An 18,799-nucleotide genomic window follows, 5' to 3' on the forward strand; every position below is an offset into this window, starting at 1 on the left:
ACATGTGACAACATGTATGAATCTTGAAGACATCATGTTGAGTAAAGTAAACCAGACACAAAAGGACAAATATTGTTATGATCTCACTGACACGAACTAATTAAAATCAGCAAACTCACAGAGTCAGAAATTAGAATGTAGGTTACCAGGGCCTGGGGTGGAGGGAGTTAACGCTTAAGTTGTAGAGTGTTTCTATTTGGTTGATGGAAAAGTTTTGGTAATGGATGGTGATGATGGCAGAACAACACTGTGAATGTAATTAACAGCACTGATAAATATTTGAGTGTGGTTAAAAGGGAAATATTAGGTTGTATATATTTTATAGAAAAAGCATTTTAGGGAAGCGGATGTGGCTCAAGTGATAGAGCTTCCACCTACCTTATGGGAGGACCTAGGTTCGATCCCTGGGGCCTCCTGGTGAAACGGAAGAAAAGAAAGTGTGCCTGCATGGCAAGCCAGTGTCCATACGAGTGCCCATGTGGTGAGCTAGTGCCTGCACGGGTGCCCGCATGAGTGCCCTCACGGTGAGCCAGTGCCCCGCGCAAGTGAGTCACGCAGAAAGATAATGACACATCAAAAGAGAGACAAGGGGAGAGTCAAGGTGAAGCACAGTAGAAACCAGGAACTGAGATGGGCAATTGACAGGGAACTTCTCACCCCTTCAAGAGGTCTCCAGGATCGAATCCCAGTGAATCCTAGAGGAGAAAAAATGAGAGAAAGAAGACAACAACAAAAACAGCAGGGTGGGAAGAGGGGAAGGGGGGAAATCAATCAATTAATCAATCAATCAATCTTAGGGGGGGAAAAGGAAAATCATTTTTTCATTTTTAAAAAACTATAGGATTGGGAACCAGCAAAATGGCGGTGGAGTAAGGACCTCCTGGAGTCAGCTCCTGCTACAGGGCACTTAGTAAACACCCAGAGCTCTCTGGAGCTAGCTGAAGCACCTGTTTGGGGGCTCCAGGAGGCCAGAAGAGCATCCTGCAACGTCACTGGGGGAGTGGAAGGAGGAGGCTACCCATTTGCAGAGAAGACTCATAAGTAGAGCCCTCCACGCCATGGAGCCAATGTCCATCCTCCACTGGTGGCACAAGCCGCCTCGGGGGCTGTTCCGTAGCTGGAATTGAAAGCTTCACGTCCCCGAAACGGGAGGAAGAGATGGTTGGGCACCAATTTCAGCTACTGATGAGTAACTTCAGTGGGCTACAGTATAATCCTGAGAGCAGCTAAAGTTTGAGCCTGTCCAAGTCAAAAAGAGGCCGGGTGCTGCCATCTTAACTCTGCACCTGGTACGAGGGAAGCGGGGCAGACTGAAAATCCCAGCGCTGATGGGGACCAGCTTCTTTCCAACCAGATCAGAGTGCATCTCTAGCCTAGGCCCCAGTGCCACCTCCAGCAGGGAGGAAGCTGCAGGGACCTGTGCCAGCCTCTCCAGGAAATTACCAGCCAAGCTGCGGAGGCTGGTGATTGTCCTACTCTGGCGGCACAAGCTGCCCCAGGAGCTATTCTGTGGCTGGAATTGGAAACTCCATTTCCCAGAAATGGGGGAGAAGGAGACAGTTGGCTGCCGATTTCGGCTACTGATTGGTAGACTTGGCTGGCTAAGAGATAACCCTGGGAACAGCTGGGGTGTGAACCAGCCCAAGCCAGAAAGAGGCCGGTAGCCTCTATTTTGACTCCACCCCCAGGCTGAGGGGAAGCCAGGCTGACTGAAACTCTCAGGGTCAGCAAGAACCAGTTTCTTTCACGCAGATCAGCCTGCAGCCCACCTAAGCCTCAGCCCTGCCTCTGGTGGGGAGGAGGCTGAGGAGCCCTGCACCAGCCTGTACAGGTAACTGCAGGTAACTTTGGCTGGCATAGAATGAAAATCAGAAGTCTACCAGGGCAACTGTGGTCATCTTGGACCCACACTGCATAGAATGCTGCCCACACCTGCAGCTCTATCCCTGCCCCAGGCAGGGGAGAAAGGGGTGTGAAGCTTCATCAGTCTCTCTGGGCAACTAGAGTCTAGGCCTGCACTTGGATTATTCCACATAGCTGTGACTCTGTCCCTACCCCTGGCAAAGGAGAAAGTTGGAAGAAGCTTCATTGGTCCCTGGGCAATGAGGACAGCTTGAGCCTCCACAGCTTATAGCACCAATACATCCTTGGCTCCTACTGCACAACCAACAAGGGAGAAAGGGCAGGAAGCCCTAAACTAAAGAGAAAAACTGCACCCAGAATAAATACTCTAGTAATCCAGATGTGAAGACACCAACAAAAAATTACAATCCACACCAAGAAACAGGAAGATATGGTCCAGTTAAAGGAACAAGATAAGGCTCCAGATGACATAAAGGAGTTGAGACAACTAATCACAGATGTTCAAACAAATCTCCTTAATGAATTCAATAAGATGGCTAAAGAGATTAAGGATATGAAGAAGACACTGGATGAGCACAAAGAACAATTTGAAAGCATACATAGAAAAATAGCAGATCTTATGAGAATGAAAGGTGCAATAAATGAAATTTAAAAAACATTGGAATCATATAATAGCAGATTTGAGGAGGCAGAAGAAAGGATTGGTGAGATTGAAGAAATGGTCTCTCAAAGTGAACATACAAAAGAAGAGATGAAGAAAAGAATGGAAAAAATTGAACAAGGTCTCAGGGAACTAAATGACAGCAAAAGGCATGCAAACATATGTGTCATTGGTGTCCCAGAAGGAGAAGAGAAGGGAAAAGGAGCAGAAAGAATATTTGAACAAATAATGGTAGAAAATTTCCCAACCCTATTGAAGGATATAGATATCCCTGTCCAAGAAGCACAATGTACTCTCATCTGAAAAAATCCAAATAGACCAACTCCAAGACACATACTCATCAGAATGTCAAAGACAAAAGACAAAGAGAATTCTGAGAGCAGCAAGAGAAAAGCAATGCATAGTATATAAGGTATATCCAATAAGATTAAGCGCTGATTTCTCACCAGAAACCATGGAGGCAAGAAGATATATTTAAGATACTATGAGAGAAAAACTTGCAGCCAAGAATCTTATATCCAGCAAGACTGCCTTTCAAAAATGAGGGCGAAATTAGAATAGTCACAGATAAACAGAAACTGAGAGAATTTCTAAGCAAGAGGCCAGATTTTCAGGAAATACTAAAGGGGGTGCTAGAGACTGAAAAGAAAAGACAGGAGAGAGGGGCCTGGAAGACAATCTAGAAATGAAGATTATATCAATAAAAGTAACTACAAGTGTCAAAAGAGTGGTGAAAATAAAATATGACAGATAAAACTCAAATAGTCAGGAATACACTTAACCAATAATGTAAAGCACTTGTATTCAGAAAACTGTAACTCAATGTTAAAACAAATTTAAAAAGCCCTAAATAACTGGAAGAACATTCCATGCCCATGGATTGGAAGACAAAATATCATTAAGATGTCAATTCTACTCAAATTGATATACAGATTTAATGCAATCCTGATAAAAATTCCACTGGCATTAAAGAAAAAATTGAAAACATGATCATTAAATTTATTTGGAAGGATAAGGAGTACTGAATAGCCAGAAAATCATAAAAAGGAAAAGTGAACCCTTATCTCCAGACTTTAAATCATAATACCTACCTATAGTGGTAAAAACAGCATGGTACTGTCCTAAAAGCAAACACAAGGGAGTTGAGATGGCACAAGAGAGTAATTACCTCTCTCCCACTCCAGAAGGTCCCAGGATCGGTTCCCTGAGCTGCCTAAGGAAAATACAGACAGACAGACAGACACAGACTACACAGCAAATGGACACAGACAGCAGACAAGGGGGGGGGATTGGGGGGAGAGAAATAAATAAATCTATAAAAAAATAAAAAACATTAAAAGCAGACAGAATAGACCAATGGAACCTAATTTATGGTTCAGAAACAGACCCTCACAGGTATGGCCAAGTGATTTTTGACTAGCCTGTCAAACTCACACAGCTCAGGCAGAACAATCCACTCAACAAATGGTGCTGAAAGAACTGGATATTCATAGCTGAAAGAAGGAAAGAGGACCCCTTTTTCACACCTTATCTAAAAATTAACTCAAAATGGATCAAAAACGAAAAATAAAAGCAAGAACCATAAAACTTCTAGAAGAAATTATTGGAAAATATCTTCAAGACCTGGTGGTAGGTGGTAGATTCCCAAAGGAGATAAGAGGAGGACTGAGTGGACTGATGGTTAATGTATGTAGAAGTTTTAATTAGCTTTATTGTAAAGGTATGGAAATGTATAGAGTGGATGGTAGCACACAGTGAGTAACAGCTAATTTATAAATGGAGATGTGACTGAAAATGGTAGTTTAGGTATGTAAATACCAATTGACAGAATGTTACAGGATAATCTAGGAACTGGATAGCACAGTAAACCAAGAGGTGCATGAGAATTGTGGTTGATGGTATAGAAGCAAGAGTGTCCTTTGTTAGCTGGAGCAAATGTATATCACTACTGCAGGGTGTTGGGAATGTGGAGAAGCATAGGAAAAATATATCTGGAGTGACCTATGGACTGTGGTTAGTAGTAATAATATAATATTCTTGTATCTGTGCGAAAGATGCACTGTGTTGATACTGAGGCACTATGGAAAAGGTGAGCCAAATGTATACTCTGAACATGGTAACAATCAGATGATATTATTTTATCTGTAGCAAATGACATACCACATTGTGGTGTGTTGATGGAGGGGTGTTGTTTGGGAATTCTGCACACGTGCATGATTGTTTTATAAGTTTACAACTTCTGTCATAAAAAATATATTTTAAAAATAATAATAGGATGAGTTGGGGGAAAAACACACCAAATGTAAGATAAAGACTATGATTAGTAGTAAGATCTTGACAATATTCTTTCATAACTTGTAACAACTGTCTCATGACAATGCAAGGTGTTGGTGGAGGGTTGATGTATGGGACCCCTGTATGATGTTATGCATGTTTGCTTTGGAAGTTCACAATTTTTACTATACACTTAATTGTTTATGTATATTCATATATAAATGACATAAAGATAATAATAATAATGGGGGGTTGGGGAAAATACTTTGGTTAGTAATATTTTGATAATGCTCTTTAATTATTAGTTAAAAACGTTAACAACAATGCAAGTTATTGGTGGTGAGGTAAGTTATGAGAGTCCTGTATGATGTTATATGTTTGTTTTGTAAGTTCACAACTATTATTATACACTTATTGTTTATGTATGTTTATGTATGAGTGATATAAGTCAATAAATTAAAAAGAAAAAAAACCCAAAAACAAAAAAACAAAAAAAAACTATAGGCCTGTATAATACAGAGAACCTCAGTGTAAACCACTTACTATAGTTAATAGCACAATTATAAAAATGTTCTTTCATGAATTATAATAAATGTACCACACTAATGCAAGGTGTTAATAATAGAGTGGTATATGGGAACTCTGCATGTTATGTACGATTTTTCTGTAAACCTACAACTTCTCTAATTAAAAAAAAAAAAACTGCACAAGGTACTCCCATCCCTTGTTCCTCAACCATCCAATTCCCTTTCTCTGAGGCAGCCAGATTCCCATAAAGGGAAAAACTCTGCAACTTGCCTTTTTCATGTAACAATGTATCTTAGCATGCTACACAGAGCTACCCTTCTGAAACTTTTAACTACCTGTTTTTCCTTAAGTGTGTCATCAGTGAGGACTTCTTATTCCAGGGCATGTGCAGTCCTCATCTCTATGCTAATTTTACTTGTCCTTGTGTCTCCTTTTATTTCTCACTTTGATCCCAGGCCACAAAGATGGTTATTTCCTGGACATCTCCACCTGGACAATCCAAGGCCCCGCAGCTCCAGCCCGACCCCACTGGTCCTTGCTTCTCCGGTGGTCCCTAGCCCACAGCACGAGAACAGACACAGGGCTAGGACCCCAGCCTCACCTCTCTTCCCCCTCTTCCTCTGTGGTCTCCTCTAATCACTGACCAAGGCTCACCAGTCCCCTCACCCCCAGAGCTGCTCCCTTGTGGATGTCAGCAGCACTCTTCACATGGACTTGTCTCTAAGTTCCTTCAAGAAAGACACTGTCTTTTTCATTATCATCACCCCAATTTTATACGATAATTTTGTTGTTGTTGTCAAGACTTTTAGAAACTTTTAAAGCAAGAGCAAATTACTTATGTAATAGAGCCTGGTGTCAAGAAATCTAGTGGCTTTAATGCTTAGAAACCAGAAACAGAGTATAAGCCACTCTACCTTGATGTCTGAAGTGTTATATTTAAAAGCTACTATTCTAGACAACAGTGGGCAAAAAAATGTAAAACTCAAGACTTTCCTTATTTGAAAAGATTACGAATTGGCACCCATCCCAGTAATTTTAACCAATCATTATTTTTCATGCCATTTCCTTATAAAAATATTAAATAATAAATTCTCAAACTTGTTTTTTTGTCTCTCATATACCCCCAACACTACCAAATCTTTTGGTATAGATTTTTGTAAGAATTGTTCCTAAATTACAGCAAATAGCTAAAGTAAAGCTCTAAAAGAATTGATGACAGAAGAAAAGTAACTAAATTCTTATCCAGGAACTTGAACAGGGTCATTAAAGAATAAAGTCTACCTAAAAATTAAGAGGGCATGAAGAGCAAAAACATATATAGGAAATAATGGCAACAGTCAAAACAAGATCTAAATTTACATGAAGTCTAGATGAGATACTGACAAAATACCAAATAGAGTTAAAATAAGCCAACAATAAACACAGGCCTGTGTGTTCTGGGGTATATTAGTCCTTTAAGCATGCTTTCTTTACTCCACAGGTTCCCTCCTTCTTCCAGGTTATTTATAATAATGCTCTTATTGTAAAATACGTCTTCTTAACTTTAAAGGAATCCTGTACTCCATTTAGGAAACTGTTGTGACAAACTCACAACCAAAAGGAAGGAAAACAACATTTGAGCCAAGCGTCCTGCTTTATATACTTATAATCTATGCTCTTACAACAATCCTAATAAATTCTTGAGTTCTTGTTTCATGGGTAAAGAAACCGAAGCTCAGAGAGGTTAAGTAACTTGCACAAGCTACTTGTTTAACTTCCAAAGGAAGGGAACAGTTAAATCACCCAGAGTCCAAGCCACCCAATCACAACTACTGTCAATACACAGCTGTATTTCCTCCCAGTCTTTTTTCTGAAGTAAATTAGTTTTACATAAGTGTAATCAAATCATACTATATTTTGCACCTTGCTTTGATTAAATCTAAAAATTATTGACTGAGAACCACTATTTGTCAGATGTCATGCGTCAGGCTTCCAGTGCAGTCCTGAAGTTAGAACACAGTGCTTTCTCACTTATTTCATCAAAAACATGGACAAGTGCCTAGTCAAGAGCCCTAGATTAATCATCTTTATATCTCTACTTCTGAATTTTACCATTGTAAAAAATGTTATACATGTTTAAACATCTGAGTGATTCTTTCAGAAATGGAATTGACATTAAATGACCAGCAGTAAAATGTAGAAAGGAACAGCCAAAATATATTCAGACAGAGGCAGACTAATTTCCTAATAGTCTAGGCTCTAGGAGTTCACTAAAGTTCATTATTTGAGCTCTGAGGAAAAATTTCTACTGCATTAGAAACAGTAGGAACAGCGAGCCCTCATGTAAACTATGAATGACGGCTAATAGTATAATTATAATCATATTGTTTCTCAATTGTAACAAAGGTACCACACACACACAAAGTGGTAATAATAAGGAAAATTGCGTGCATGTGAGCGTGAAGGGGGGAGTGGAGGGTGGGGATTAGAGAAACTCTATCCTTTCTGCATGATTTTTCTGTAAACCTTCCCTAATAAAAACAAACAAAACAGCAGTTGCTCTCCTGCCAGGTAATAAGAAACACGACATAGCTGAGCATCTCTGGACCGGACACACAGAGCTCCTGCCGGCACCCTTTATGACACTGCTTCTACATGAAAATGCATCTGAACCCAATCCAGAGGCCAGGAATGCATCCGCCCCAGAGCCCCTTCCTGTCCTGGGTTATCGCGATGGAAATGGGCCTTGTAAAGTGGGAATCTCAGTAGCGAAATAGCCTCAGAAGGGGGAAAAGAGACCACCAGTCCAGGGCATTCACAGATATCATGGAGGATGAGGAAATCCTGGGGGCCGCGGACCTTCCCACCGAGAGGCCACCTCTTGTAAGAGATGTGGTTGTGTTCAAATGAGAAGAGCCCAAGTGAGCCAAAATGGGTTCAGCGGCTGCTGAGCAGCCATTTGCCTCTCACTGCTAAATCACGTTCCTACCATTGCAATGGCAATAGCGTTGTCTGCTCTTTACCTGGAATCTTTATAACAGAATCGTAAACAAAACAGTAAGCCCAAGGGGATGGTCGAGGGGTTGCCTTCAGCCAGAATCAGCTAATCCCCTTCGCAAACTCCTCAAGATGCCTAAACCTGCCTCCTCTCTAATGGTGCTCAGATTTTCAGCTGGCCAATCCTTTTAGAATGTAGAGCTCACAGATATCGTCCAGAAGTTTTCTCTGCTTTCCCTCCAGCATGCAATTTTAGGGAACGAGACAAAGCTCTGGTCATTTTTTGGCATCTTTCTTGTCTAGCACAAAGTAGGTTTCAATTAGATCTGGATGAAATTAACTAATGATCTGGTCACACAGAATAAGACCAACTGGAGACTTCTCCCCCTACCAAATTTGCATTAGCATGGGGTTAAAAATAACAGCTTTGCACACTCAAAAAATTTAACCACGATTTAAAAGCCTGACTCATAGAGACTCTATGAATATCTTATCCAGTAACAAACAGTATTAAAGTTTATATCATCACCTTATAAAATGTTTTATATACAATTATTTTAGATTCTTTAAGTGGTGACTAGAGAGATGTCACCTCTTCCAAGCCTTCCTGACTACCAAGAGGATTGGGAAAGGGACTGGGGAACACTCCTTTCTGCTCTCACTGCTCCAGACTGTGGGGAAATGACCTATCTCCCCACTCCCACCCTGCTCCCCAGCTGAGCACACAGTGTAGATCTAGCACATAGTTATATGTGCATTGATGAATTGGATGAAAGAAAAAATCAAAGTAAAATGTGGAAAATAAAAATGCATACTGGGGAGCGGCTGAAGCTCAAGTGGCTGAACGCCTGCTTCCCACATAGGAGGTCCCAGATTCGTTTCCTGGTGCCTCCTAAAAACAAGCAAGCAAATGAATGGAAAAACCAACTCAGGGGAGCGCAGCAGTTGAGCGCCAGTGGTTGAGCGCCGGTTTCCCACATACAAGGTCTGGGGCTCAACTCCTAACTCCAGTTAAAAAAAGATAAAAAGCATTCTGTCTTGGTGGAATAAAAACCCATATCAATGGGCTGTGACCAGAGATAGATTACATGATCCTGAAACTCTAAGTCTTTTTTATCTGTAAATTGAGAGAGTAGAATTAATCTTTCAAGATTATCAAGGTAATCCTGTTGCATAAGCAAGGACAGGTATCAAAGAAATACAAGGTGATACTATTTTTGCCTTATCAAATGAGCAAAGATCAAACTTTACTATATTCAAATTTGGAGAAGGTACTATGAGAAATGCTCTCATAGATTGTCAGGAATAGAGCAAATCAATATGTTTCTACAGGAAGCGAATGTGGCTCAATTGATAGAGCATCTGCCTACCATATAGCAAGTCCAGAGTTCGAACCCAGAACCTTCTGGCCCGTATGGTGAGCTAGCCCATGCTCAGTGCTACTGCGCCACGCAGGAGTGATCCCTGCATAGGGGAGTCCCATGCACAAGGAGCGTGCCCTGCAAGGAGAGCTGCCCCGTGTGAAAAGCATAGCCCATCCAGGAATGGAACCACACATACCGAGAGCTGACGCAACAAAAAAGAGATACAGATTCCCAAGCCATCTGATAAGAATGCAAGTGGACACAGAATAACACACAGGGGGAGGAGGGGAAAGGGAGAGAAATGAATAAAAATAAATCTTTAAAATATATAAATATATATGTTTCTACGAGAGTGATCTGTCACTACGTATCCATTACCTGCCTCCCCCATTTGTGTTCATTTTCAGACTACACACCCATCCAACCTTAAACTGAAGCACATACTAGGCCCCAGAGCTGAGAACTACTGCTTTATGAACCTAACTGGGAGTTCCATTTCCAGGGATTCCATCTAGAAAAAAGCATTCATCTATAAAAAGATGCTCATAGGTATAATTTATAAACAAAAAACTAGAAGCTGAGCAAAGGCCCAACACTAAGGGAATGATTACATTATGAAACATCCAAAATAACAGATGATAACAGAGGCATTAAAAATGCTTACCAAACTTGGCTCATGACATGGAAACTGGTAGGCAATGTCAAGTGAAAAGAAAGAATATAAAGCATTCAGCATATGTGCATTAAGATCGTAACATCCAAGTACATGCATAAAAAAAGAAAGAAATATTAAGAATAAACATTTCAGATGGGAAGATAGGTGTTATTTTCACTATAATTTTTTGCATTTTCCAAATTGTCTAAAGAGACTATATATTACTTTTATTAAAGATCGCAAGAACCTTTATCAGAAAAGTGCTTTTTAAGAAACTAAGGAAAATATTTTTTTCTGATAGCATGACTTATTAAAATAAAACTCATATATCCTTGAAAGTAAAGTGCCTTTAACATGATACATGAGGACATACCATGTCTGTGGTATTCCTGACAAAACATACCACTTCACTTGACAAAATAACTGACCCATACTCTTAAAAAATGTCATAGTCATAAAATGAAGGAAGACCAAGAAGCTAACCCAGATTAAAGAAGACTAAATGTAAGTAATGTATGGGATACTGAACCTGAATATTTTTTCTTTGGCTCAAAGGATATTATTAGGTCAACTGGTGAAATGTGAATAAAGTTTATAGATTATGTAATTTAGAGAATTAGGATAATTACATCAATGATAAATGGTTTTGGTAATTTGTCTTATGTAAGAACATATCCTTGTTTTTCAGGAAATGCATTTCTGCACACAACTCCCAAATGATGAAGGAAAAAGTATACATACATATTTTTATATATATACACACATACATATATATATATATTTAGGTGGATGGATAGATGGGGGGAAATGATAAAGCAAATGTAAAATGTTAACATTTAGGCAATCTAGATGAAAAATATAAGGGAATTCTTTGTATAATTCTTGCAACTTTTCTGTAGATCTGAAATTACTTTAAGAGAAAAAGGAAAAAAAATAATATATATGTATTATTTCATTTAATAAACATCTTTCCATGTCACTCTATAAAGATCTGTCTTATCCTTTTAAAAAACTACACTTTTGCTACTAAAAAGTGGCAACTCAAGTTTTTGAATTTGAATATAATTTCCTTATATCTGCAGAAAAATCCCTTTAAAAATCTGAATACTTCCAAAAATAGGCTCTGATCCAGAAGGCTTTTAGTAAGCAAACAGTTTTTGGATTTGAATATAATTTTCTTATATCTGTAGAAAAGTCCCTTAAAAAAATCCGAATACTTCCAAAAATAAGCTCTGATCCAGAAGGCTTCATGTAAGCAAATTACACAGCAAATTTCAAGTAATCACACACACAAACACACAAACAAATAAAAGAATTAAACCTTTCTCTAACTCTCTCCCTCCAGCATGATGGCAGATACCACTGTTTTGGATGTATGACTTCTAGGTGAAAAGATCTGCAAAAGCCAACATTCTCAACATATTGAGCTTTTCTTTGCTGGACTTTTTATTTAAAATGACTTTAAAATAAAGTTTTATAAAGCCATATTCTTTGGTTAAAATTTTGGCAAGATCCTAAATGCAATCAGTAGTCAAGGAGTTGAAAGACTTGGTGAATAAGGGCTGCCTTGACATTAAACTGCTCACTGGTCTAGTCTTCCTTAAACCTTCTCACCTCATTTTTCCTTTTCTGTTTCTGGGTTATGGAGGTTTAACAATTCACTAATAACTTTAGGCAGCATCTTGTTAGTGCCATGCATGAGACACAAATAACTGCTTCCCCATGTGCAGGTGGGGCAGACAGTTTGCATGTTGCTACATCCCTCAAGGGTGGTATAAGACTCACTAGCCTGTGACCATCATCCAGGTCACAGTACTTGCAAGAGAAGGCACACCTGCCACAAACTGACGTTACATATTATACCAGTTTTTCTTCAAATCTGTGGACTGACTGATCATGGAGCAAGGGATTTCAGTCTAAATCTGTTACTAGTCTCAATTAGTAACACTAAATCAAAACATAATTGTATCCTTAGCCTAAAATTAGAACTTCAAAAGATAATTTACCCAGCTTAACACAATCTGGTATCATTTTTTAATGACAGAGCTGTTCACAGTAAACAGTAAACAATTCATTTTTCATAGTACAATTATTTCCTGAACTGAGACCCAAGGTCACTTATGAGATAAATGGAAGGTCCTTCAATGGTCACCTAAAGGTAATACGATTTGCCTTTTAAATTGGCAAAATATTCCTAGGCCTGGCACCGTGAACAAGTCACAAAGGCTAATGGTTCTTTGAAGGCCCTCTGGCGCCCCCAACCCGCCCCACAGAGGTCTGCAGTATGAACTTTTAAAAAATGAACTAAAATAAAAAACATTGGTAATTCCTCATTACCTGGACTTGAAACATTTTAAAGTATTTCCTCCCAGTCTTTTTTCTATGTAATGCATAATATATATATATATTTTTTTAACTGACTTACAGTAACATCTTTAAATGTGTTCTGAAGAACACTAATCTTATATGCCCTGTGAAAAAGCTTTCTAGTTTAGAAAAACAGTTTTCTCTTTTTGGAAATTCACCATTCTCATTTGTACGTCAAGGCCTCTCAGTTAAGAAATCTAACTTTTTTCCCTTTTTGAAAATTTATTGTGGTAACATATACACACGACACACAATTTCCTATTTTAACCACTTTCATGTGTACAATTCAGCGGTACTAATTACACTCACAATATTCTGCTGCCATCACCACAATCCATTACCAAATGCTTTTTCATCACACCAAACAGAAACTCCCAGGGTACGTACGTACTTTTCATCTGTAAACTTCTCAGCTGTAAAATCCGCCTGCCTCTCGGTCTCATAGGGTCTGTACTCTCTGTAGGATCTCCGCTCCACTCTCTCCAGTGTCCCTTCTGTCCCCCGGCTATCGTTCCATCCTTGCTGCTCCCCTCTTCTAGGAGTTCGCTTCTGGCCTGCCGGTTGGAAAACCAAAATTAAGAGCTAAAACACAACATCTGCAGGACAGCACTTTATTAAACTTTACAGGTACTTTTAAATTTCTGTTTTCTAGACGTCAGCGTCATAGAAAAATTCATGAGGCATGGAAAACTCAGAGAAGAAAAAAGAAAGTTTGCTGATAATCCTACTACCCAGAGCCATCTACTATTTAATAAAACTCTTAAAAATGACTATCAAATCACGTTTTCCCTTATGTCCTATAAAGAATAAGATAAATTATACAAGCAAGCCTACACTTAGAGATATCTCACACTGATTCTGTGACAACTATGTGTATATATTGCTAAATCAACTATGTTTCACAAAAGCAGCTTTACCAAAACCTGGTAGCCAACCCAAATCTAGAAAATGGAAGGATAAATACCCTGCATTTCAGAGTGTTCTTTTAGAAAGCCAATTGCACATAAACCAAGGGCAACTAGTTTATAATCAGCTACTAAGGATCAGGTGGTTTTTTAAAAATTAGTCATCTTGCACTGCTACCTCTTTTGCTTTCAAAAATAGGTTTTCTTCTCTTTGATGGGATTTATACATTTGCAACACTTCTCAAATAGGAGCCTAAACTGATATTTGCCAGTTGACACCACAGCCAGTCAGTACTTGCAGAGGGCACCAAGAGTCCAGCCTTCAACCTTACTTTACTACCCTCTAGTTTTCATTCTTTAAAAATTTTAAGCAAATTCTATGTTGCAAGCCACTGAATACTTGGTAAAAAATAAGTGTTTTGTCACTTCTTAAATCATCTTCCGGAATTGTCCATTTATCTTTTTCTGTTTAAAAGTTTCCACAAATATTCTGTGAAATTATTTTAGTGGCTTCAATTTTTGTTTTTTGGTATAAAATACCCTTCCCATTGGTTACACGGCTATAAAAATATTAAATGTATTCAAACTAAAGGGAGTATTTTTAAACAACTGGATTCCTCTCCGAGAGGACCTAAGACTCAAGGAATATTTTTATACATATTTCCCTATTTCCCCACTTAATATTTTCTACCTAAACTTTATAAAGTGATAACAAGTGATATTAGTATATTTAAGGAAAAATCATGTTATTTAACACCACTAAAATAAAATTGTGCATTCTGTCACTCATTAAAGTATTTTCCCAAATGTGAAGTATTAAGAAAATGTTTAATATCTTGAAATAAGTTGCAAAACAGATCTAAGTTCAGTGTTATGGTCTTAATGTCCCACAACCTACAAATGTTTAAATTCGATTTGCATCTTATAGTGGAGTCATAATCTGAGCTTGTGACTTTAGGACACAGGAAAGATGTTACCATAAATGGAGAATTATGCTTTTATTGTAGAAGACAATCTGATGCAAGACAAATTCTGCCCAGTAGCCCATGAGAGTGTGCAATGCCAGCTCTTTTGGCACATACTTTACTAAGAGATAGACTTTGGAAAAGGTATTTGAAATATAAGGTAGAATTTCATTATGAAAGTTTATACAAGTTGAAAATTATACTAGACCATGAGATAGCAGTCATCACCAAATGTTTACCTTAACAATAATCTTCAATACTTTCTCCCATTGTAAATATATAAAAAGAGCTACAGTTTACCTTCAAATTTTCTATTCACAACCTGTAGTTTTTAACACCACAGAATTACCAGAGTTTATCCCACCTTCTTTCTGCTTCCTCCAAGTTATTTTTTTTAGTTGTATCAATTTGGACTTCACTAGCCAAAACTTGACATTTATTCCACATTTTAAAGTCTTTTCCAAAATTTGTGTACAAATTAAATCAAAGATTGGCTGCTTATTAGAATAATATCACCAATACCCTGTAAATATTTCTTTCTCCCTCCAAAACCAAAAAAGGAAACATAATAGGTGCCCAATTTTGTCTATTCGTGACTTAGTGTTAAGAGCTCAAGACTGTGACTGAGCCTAGCTTGTTTTCCTTTGCTGGATCAGCAGCTCCAAATAGATAATGCAAACTCCTCATTTCCCTAACCCTTTCCAGTAAAAGGCTGGCACTGATCTAAACCCAAACTCATGTGAAGGGACAGAAAACAATAAAATTTAGTGAGTTTTCCTTCAAAACGAAATTGCTCCTTGGCTCAAAGACCAGTTTAGAAAGGCTAGGAAAAGTAATGCCAAACAGCCTCTGTTGATGTTAAGAATATCTATTCAGCAAGGCTCGTTCAAGGGTCTATGTATATATTGTTAGATGGGTAGTCAAGGATAATAAAAACCTAGGTCTTCATGGGAAAACTTTGATTCTATATCCTTTTGGGATTAATGTTTTGATTATAGGTCAAACTTGTTTAGATTTTGATTTCTGTCTAAGCATTCACTTACAATCTTCTAAATTAAAAATTTTGAATTGGAAAAATACAATCCTTCATATCAATTAGAACTACAAAGCTTTGAGAGAGTAGCTTTAACACTTATTACAGATAAATTTAATACAGTAACTACATAAATGGGAATTAATGAGTGGTTTGCTCCTGAAATAACATGCACTCCAAAAAGTATTAGAATGACAAGATTTCCATTCTAATTATGAAATCAACTAAAAATTTTTAATATTGATCTCAAAAGTCAGATCACCTGGACCAGGAACAAGTGACAGAAAAAAACCTTTATGTGTGCTAGATTATAGTGTCAAGTGAAAGAAGCTGGTTGTCACTCAACTTAAATCTAAGTCTAAAAAAAGTTTTGTGAATTTATTATATAGATAGTAAGCTGTTAACAGTAGAGAAAATAGGGAATTTTCACTTTACTTCATACATTTCTGAACTGTTTAAACATTTTTAAAACAAGAAAGCATGATTTCCTAAAAAGACTAAAAAGAAATATATTAAATACCACTCAATGCAGTTTTATTCTATTTTAAAGGAAAGAATCCATACTTTCATGTATTAGAAATGGGGAGATTAGCCTTCAAGTCTTCAGTTTATTACTGATACTTAGCTTAAAATAAATGTAAGAAAAACATAAAACATAATACAAAATGTAAACTATATCTCAAGCCTCACTGTTTAAATAGGCTCATGAATTTACTGGCCTAACAAAAAGTCTTGAGATATCTAAAATAGCATTTTTGACCATTTTCGACATCTTTATTATAGTGACTTGATTTTCTGATTCTCAAGTGATACTTCAGGACTCAACTTTCCCCAGATAAAGGTATAAATCATCACCTAATTTAGTGGTTTTTTAACGTTTTTGTTCCATGGACCCCTTTGCCAGTCAGGTGAAAAACTATGAACCCCTTACTAAGTCCACACTATACTGTGTATTATTTAATAACTATATTGCACCAACACATCCCCACAAGAATGGTTTTTAAAAAAATCTCAATTCAAGCTCACGGACCCCTTGTTAAGAAACCCTGACCTAGTTCTAGTAGTCAAAGTTCCAATACTTAAACCCGGTGGCATTATCATAGGGATGGGGAGGCATAATTTTTATCAAGCAAGGAACCAGTCAGAAAACTGAGTTAATTTACACTGTCAAACGTGGGCTGACAAGGTCAAACTACAAAATCTGATTTCAACAGTATTTTTTTTTTTCCAGCAAAGCTCCGGACCACTGCCTTATTTCAAAAAGAGGAAACGCAGGTGGAGTTTTGTTGATGAAGCCACGGATGTCAGCTCAGGTGAGGGAGACCAACTCTGAAGTACGCTCCCTGCAGGCACACAGCGGCGCGCCAACGTCTGCGCTGGCCCTTCTTGCTACACAGGGAGGAGGAAGCCTCGAACATTCTTGCTGAGATTTTTTAAAAAACGGTATCCTTAGAGTGGCCCAGACTTGATTACAAGTTACACAGCCCATCAACAACACTACGTGATGTTCTGAGAACCACATCGGTTTTTGTTGTTGTTGATGTACGGCTGCCTGCTGGAGGCTACTGCGTGGGGACGGGGCGAGGCCCGGGCTTGGAAGCAGCGGGGGACCCCGCGGCCAGGCTCCCCGCCCTCGGCTCGCGGCGCTGACGTCACAGCCCGGCCCCACGCGGTCCCCCGGGCCCTCCCTCCATCACAGAGGCCTGGCCCCTCGCCCCGGCCTGCCTGCGACTCCTCGCCCGGGCCGGGCTCTCGCCCCCACCCTCCGGCCCCTCACGCTTCTCTTTTTGCCTCCAGAGCTGAATCCTGCGGAAGCCGGGCTGGAGGGGGGAGAAGGTCCCCGCTAGCTCTAGATCTGAGACACCCCCCCCATCACCCCAGCAATATTCCTCAACTTTGTCCAACTTGTCCTAGGGCCTCACTGCCGGGGGTTCGAGACCCCCTACCGCCAAGCCCTCGCCTACCATCGCGCGGGCAGGAAAGGCCAAGGAGGCAGGTCACCCCCCAGCGCGGGTCTCCTTTTCCTATCCCGCTGCCACACGGACGCTCGCTTCCACCAGCTCTTCCAGAGCCTCCTCCCCTTTCTGGATACGGGTCCCAGTGACCCCAGTCGCACAGTGGGGGCAGGGGGGTCGGGGGGCGGCTGGGGAGCAGTGACCTCCGTGACCCCATCTCCTTTTCCCGGGCCCCGCGCCCACCCGGGGGCCGCGAGGGGCCGCGTACCGGGCGGCTGCGGGCCGCCCCCGGGGCTGTCCGGCTGCTGCGCGCCGGGAGCCGGGAGGCTCTTGCGCTCCTTCTGGGACTCCCTCCGGCCGCCGCCCGCGCCGGGTCTGTGGCCCGAGGCCCCGGCGGGGCTCCTGCCGCCGCGGTTGCCAGCCCCGGCGGCCGCCGCCTCGTCCCGCCGCTTGCGCTGCAGTTGCTGCTGGCGCCGGCGCTCGGCCTCGCGCAGGATGTCGAACGGGTCCGACTCGTCGTCCAGCAGCTGGTGGAAGCGGTTGGCCACGACGCAGCCGAAACTCTCCTGCATCGCGGCGCCGGCGGCGGCCACCGGGCTCCCTAGAGCGCCCTTCATGACGCCGCGGCCACTGCGGGCCCGCCGCGGGCAGCCCACGCGAACGAGTCTCAGCGAAGCCGGCGGCGAGGACCCATCCCGCCCTCCGCCGCCGCCCTCCCTGCCCTGCCCTAGCCGGGTTCCCTCCCCTCCCGACGCCCGCCCCCGCGCCGCAGCGCCCCCCCCCCGCAGCCCGCCCAGCCGCCGGCCGCCAGCCAATCGGAGCACGAGGGCACGCCCCCTTTGCTCGCCGGCGCGCCGGGAAACCCAATCACCGGCTGGCCGCTGTCACGTCAGGCGCGCTCTGTGCCCCGCCCCCTCCGACCCAAGCTGGTAGGGGAGGGGCGGGGGCGGGCCCCCCCTGCCAAGGGGCGGAGCTACAATCAGCAGAGACGGAGTTCTGCGATCCCGGCGGCCAGAAGGTGGGAGTAGGTTACGGTCCTTGTGTGTGTGCCCTCTGCCACTGGATCCACAATCGTTAGCGGAAGCTTTTCTTTGAGGTTTATATACAGTAGTCATTTAGCCATTCAACAACTATTTATTGAGCGCTTACTATGTGCCAGGCATTACGTTGTAAGGAGATGATGGCTGTGTCTTATACAGACTGAGAAAACATTGCCCAGGGATTCTTAAGGGGTCAATGAGCTTGAATTTAAA

The 18,799-nt window shown here is 41.0% G+C and overlaps 1 protein-coding gene across 1 annotated transcript in view; it reads right to left on the reverse strand.

The window, feature by feature from the left end:
* Positions 1-18,261, reverse strand: part of HABP4 (hyaluronan binding protein 4) — a 62,101-nt gene extending 43,840 nt beyond the window's left edge. The window contains exons 1-2 of the mRNA XM_004470948.5: positions 17,815-18,261; positions 13,080-13,242 (exon numbers count right to left, since the gene is read on the reverse strand). Coding sequence (XP_004471005.2) covers positions 13,080-13,242; positions 17,815-18,163 — 512 coding nt within the window. The 5' untranslated portion in view covers positions 18,164-18,261. The remainder of the gene's footprint in view (positions 1-13,079; positions 13,243-17,814) is intronic.
* Between the last annotated feature and the right edge of the window lie 538 nt (positions 18,262-18,799).

This window comes from Dasypus novemcinctus, chromosome 8 (genome assembly GCF_030445035.2).
Source record: "Dasypus novemcinctus isolate mDasNov1 chromosome 8, mDasNov1.1.hap2, whole genome shotgun sequence".
NCBI lineage: Eukaryota > Metazoa > Chordata > Mammalia > Cingulata > Dasypodidae > Dasypus > Dasypus novemcinctus.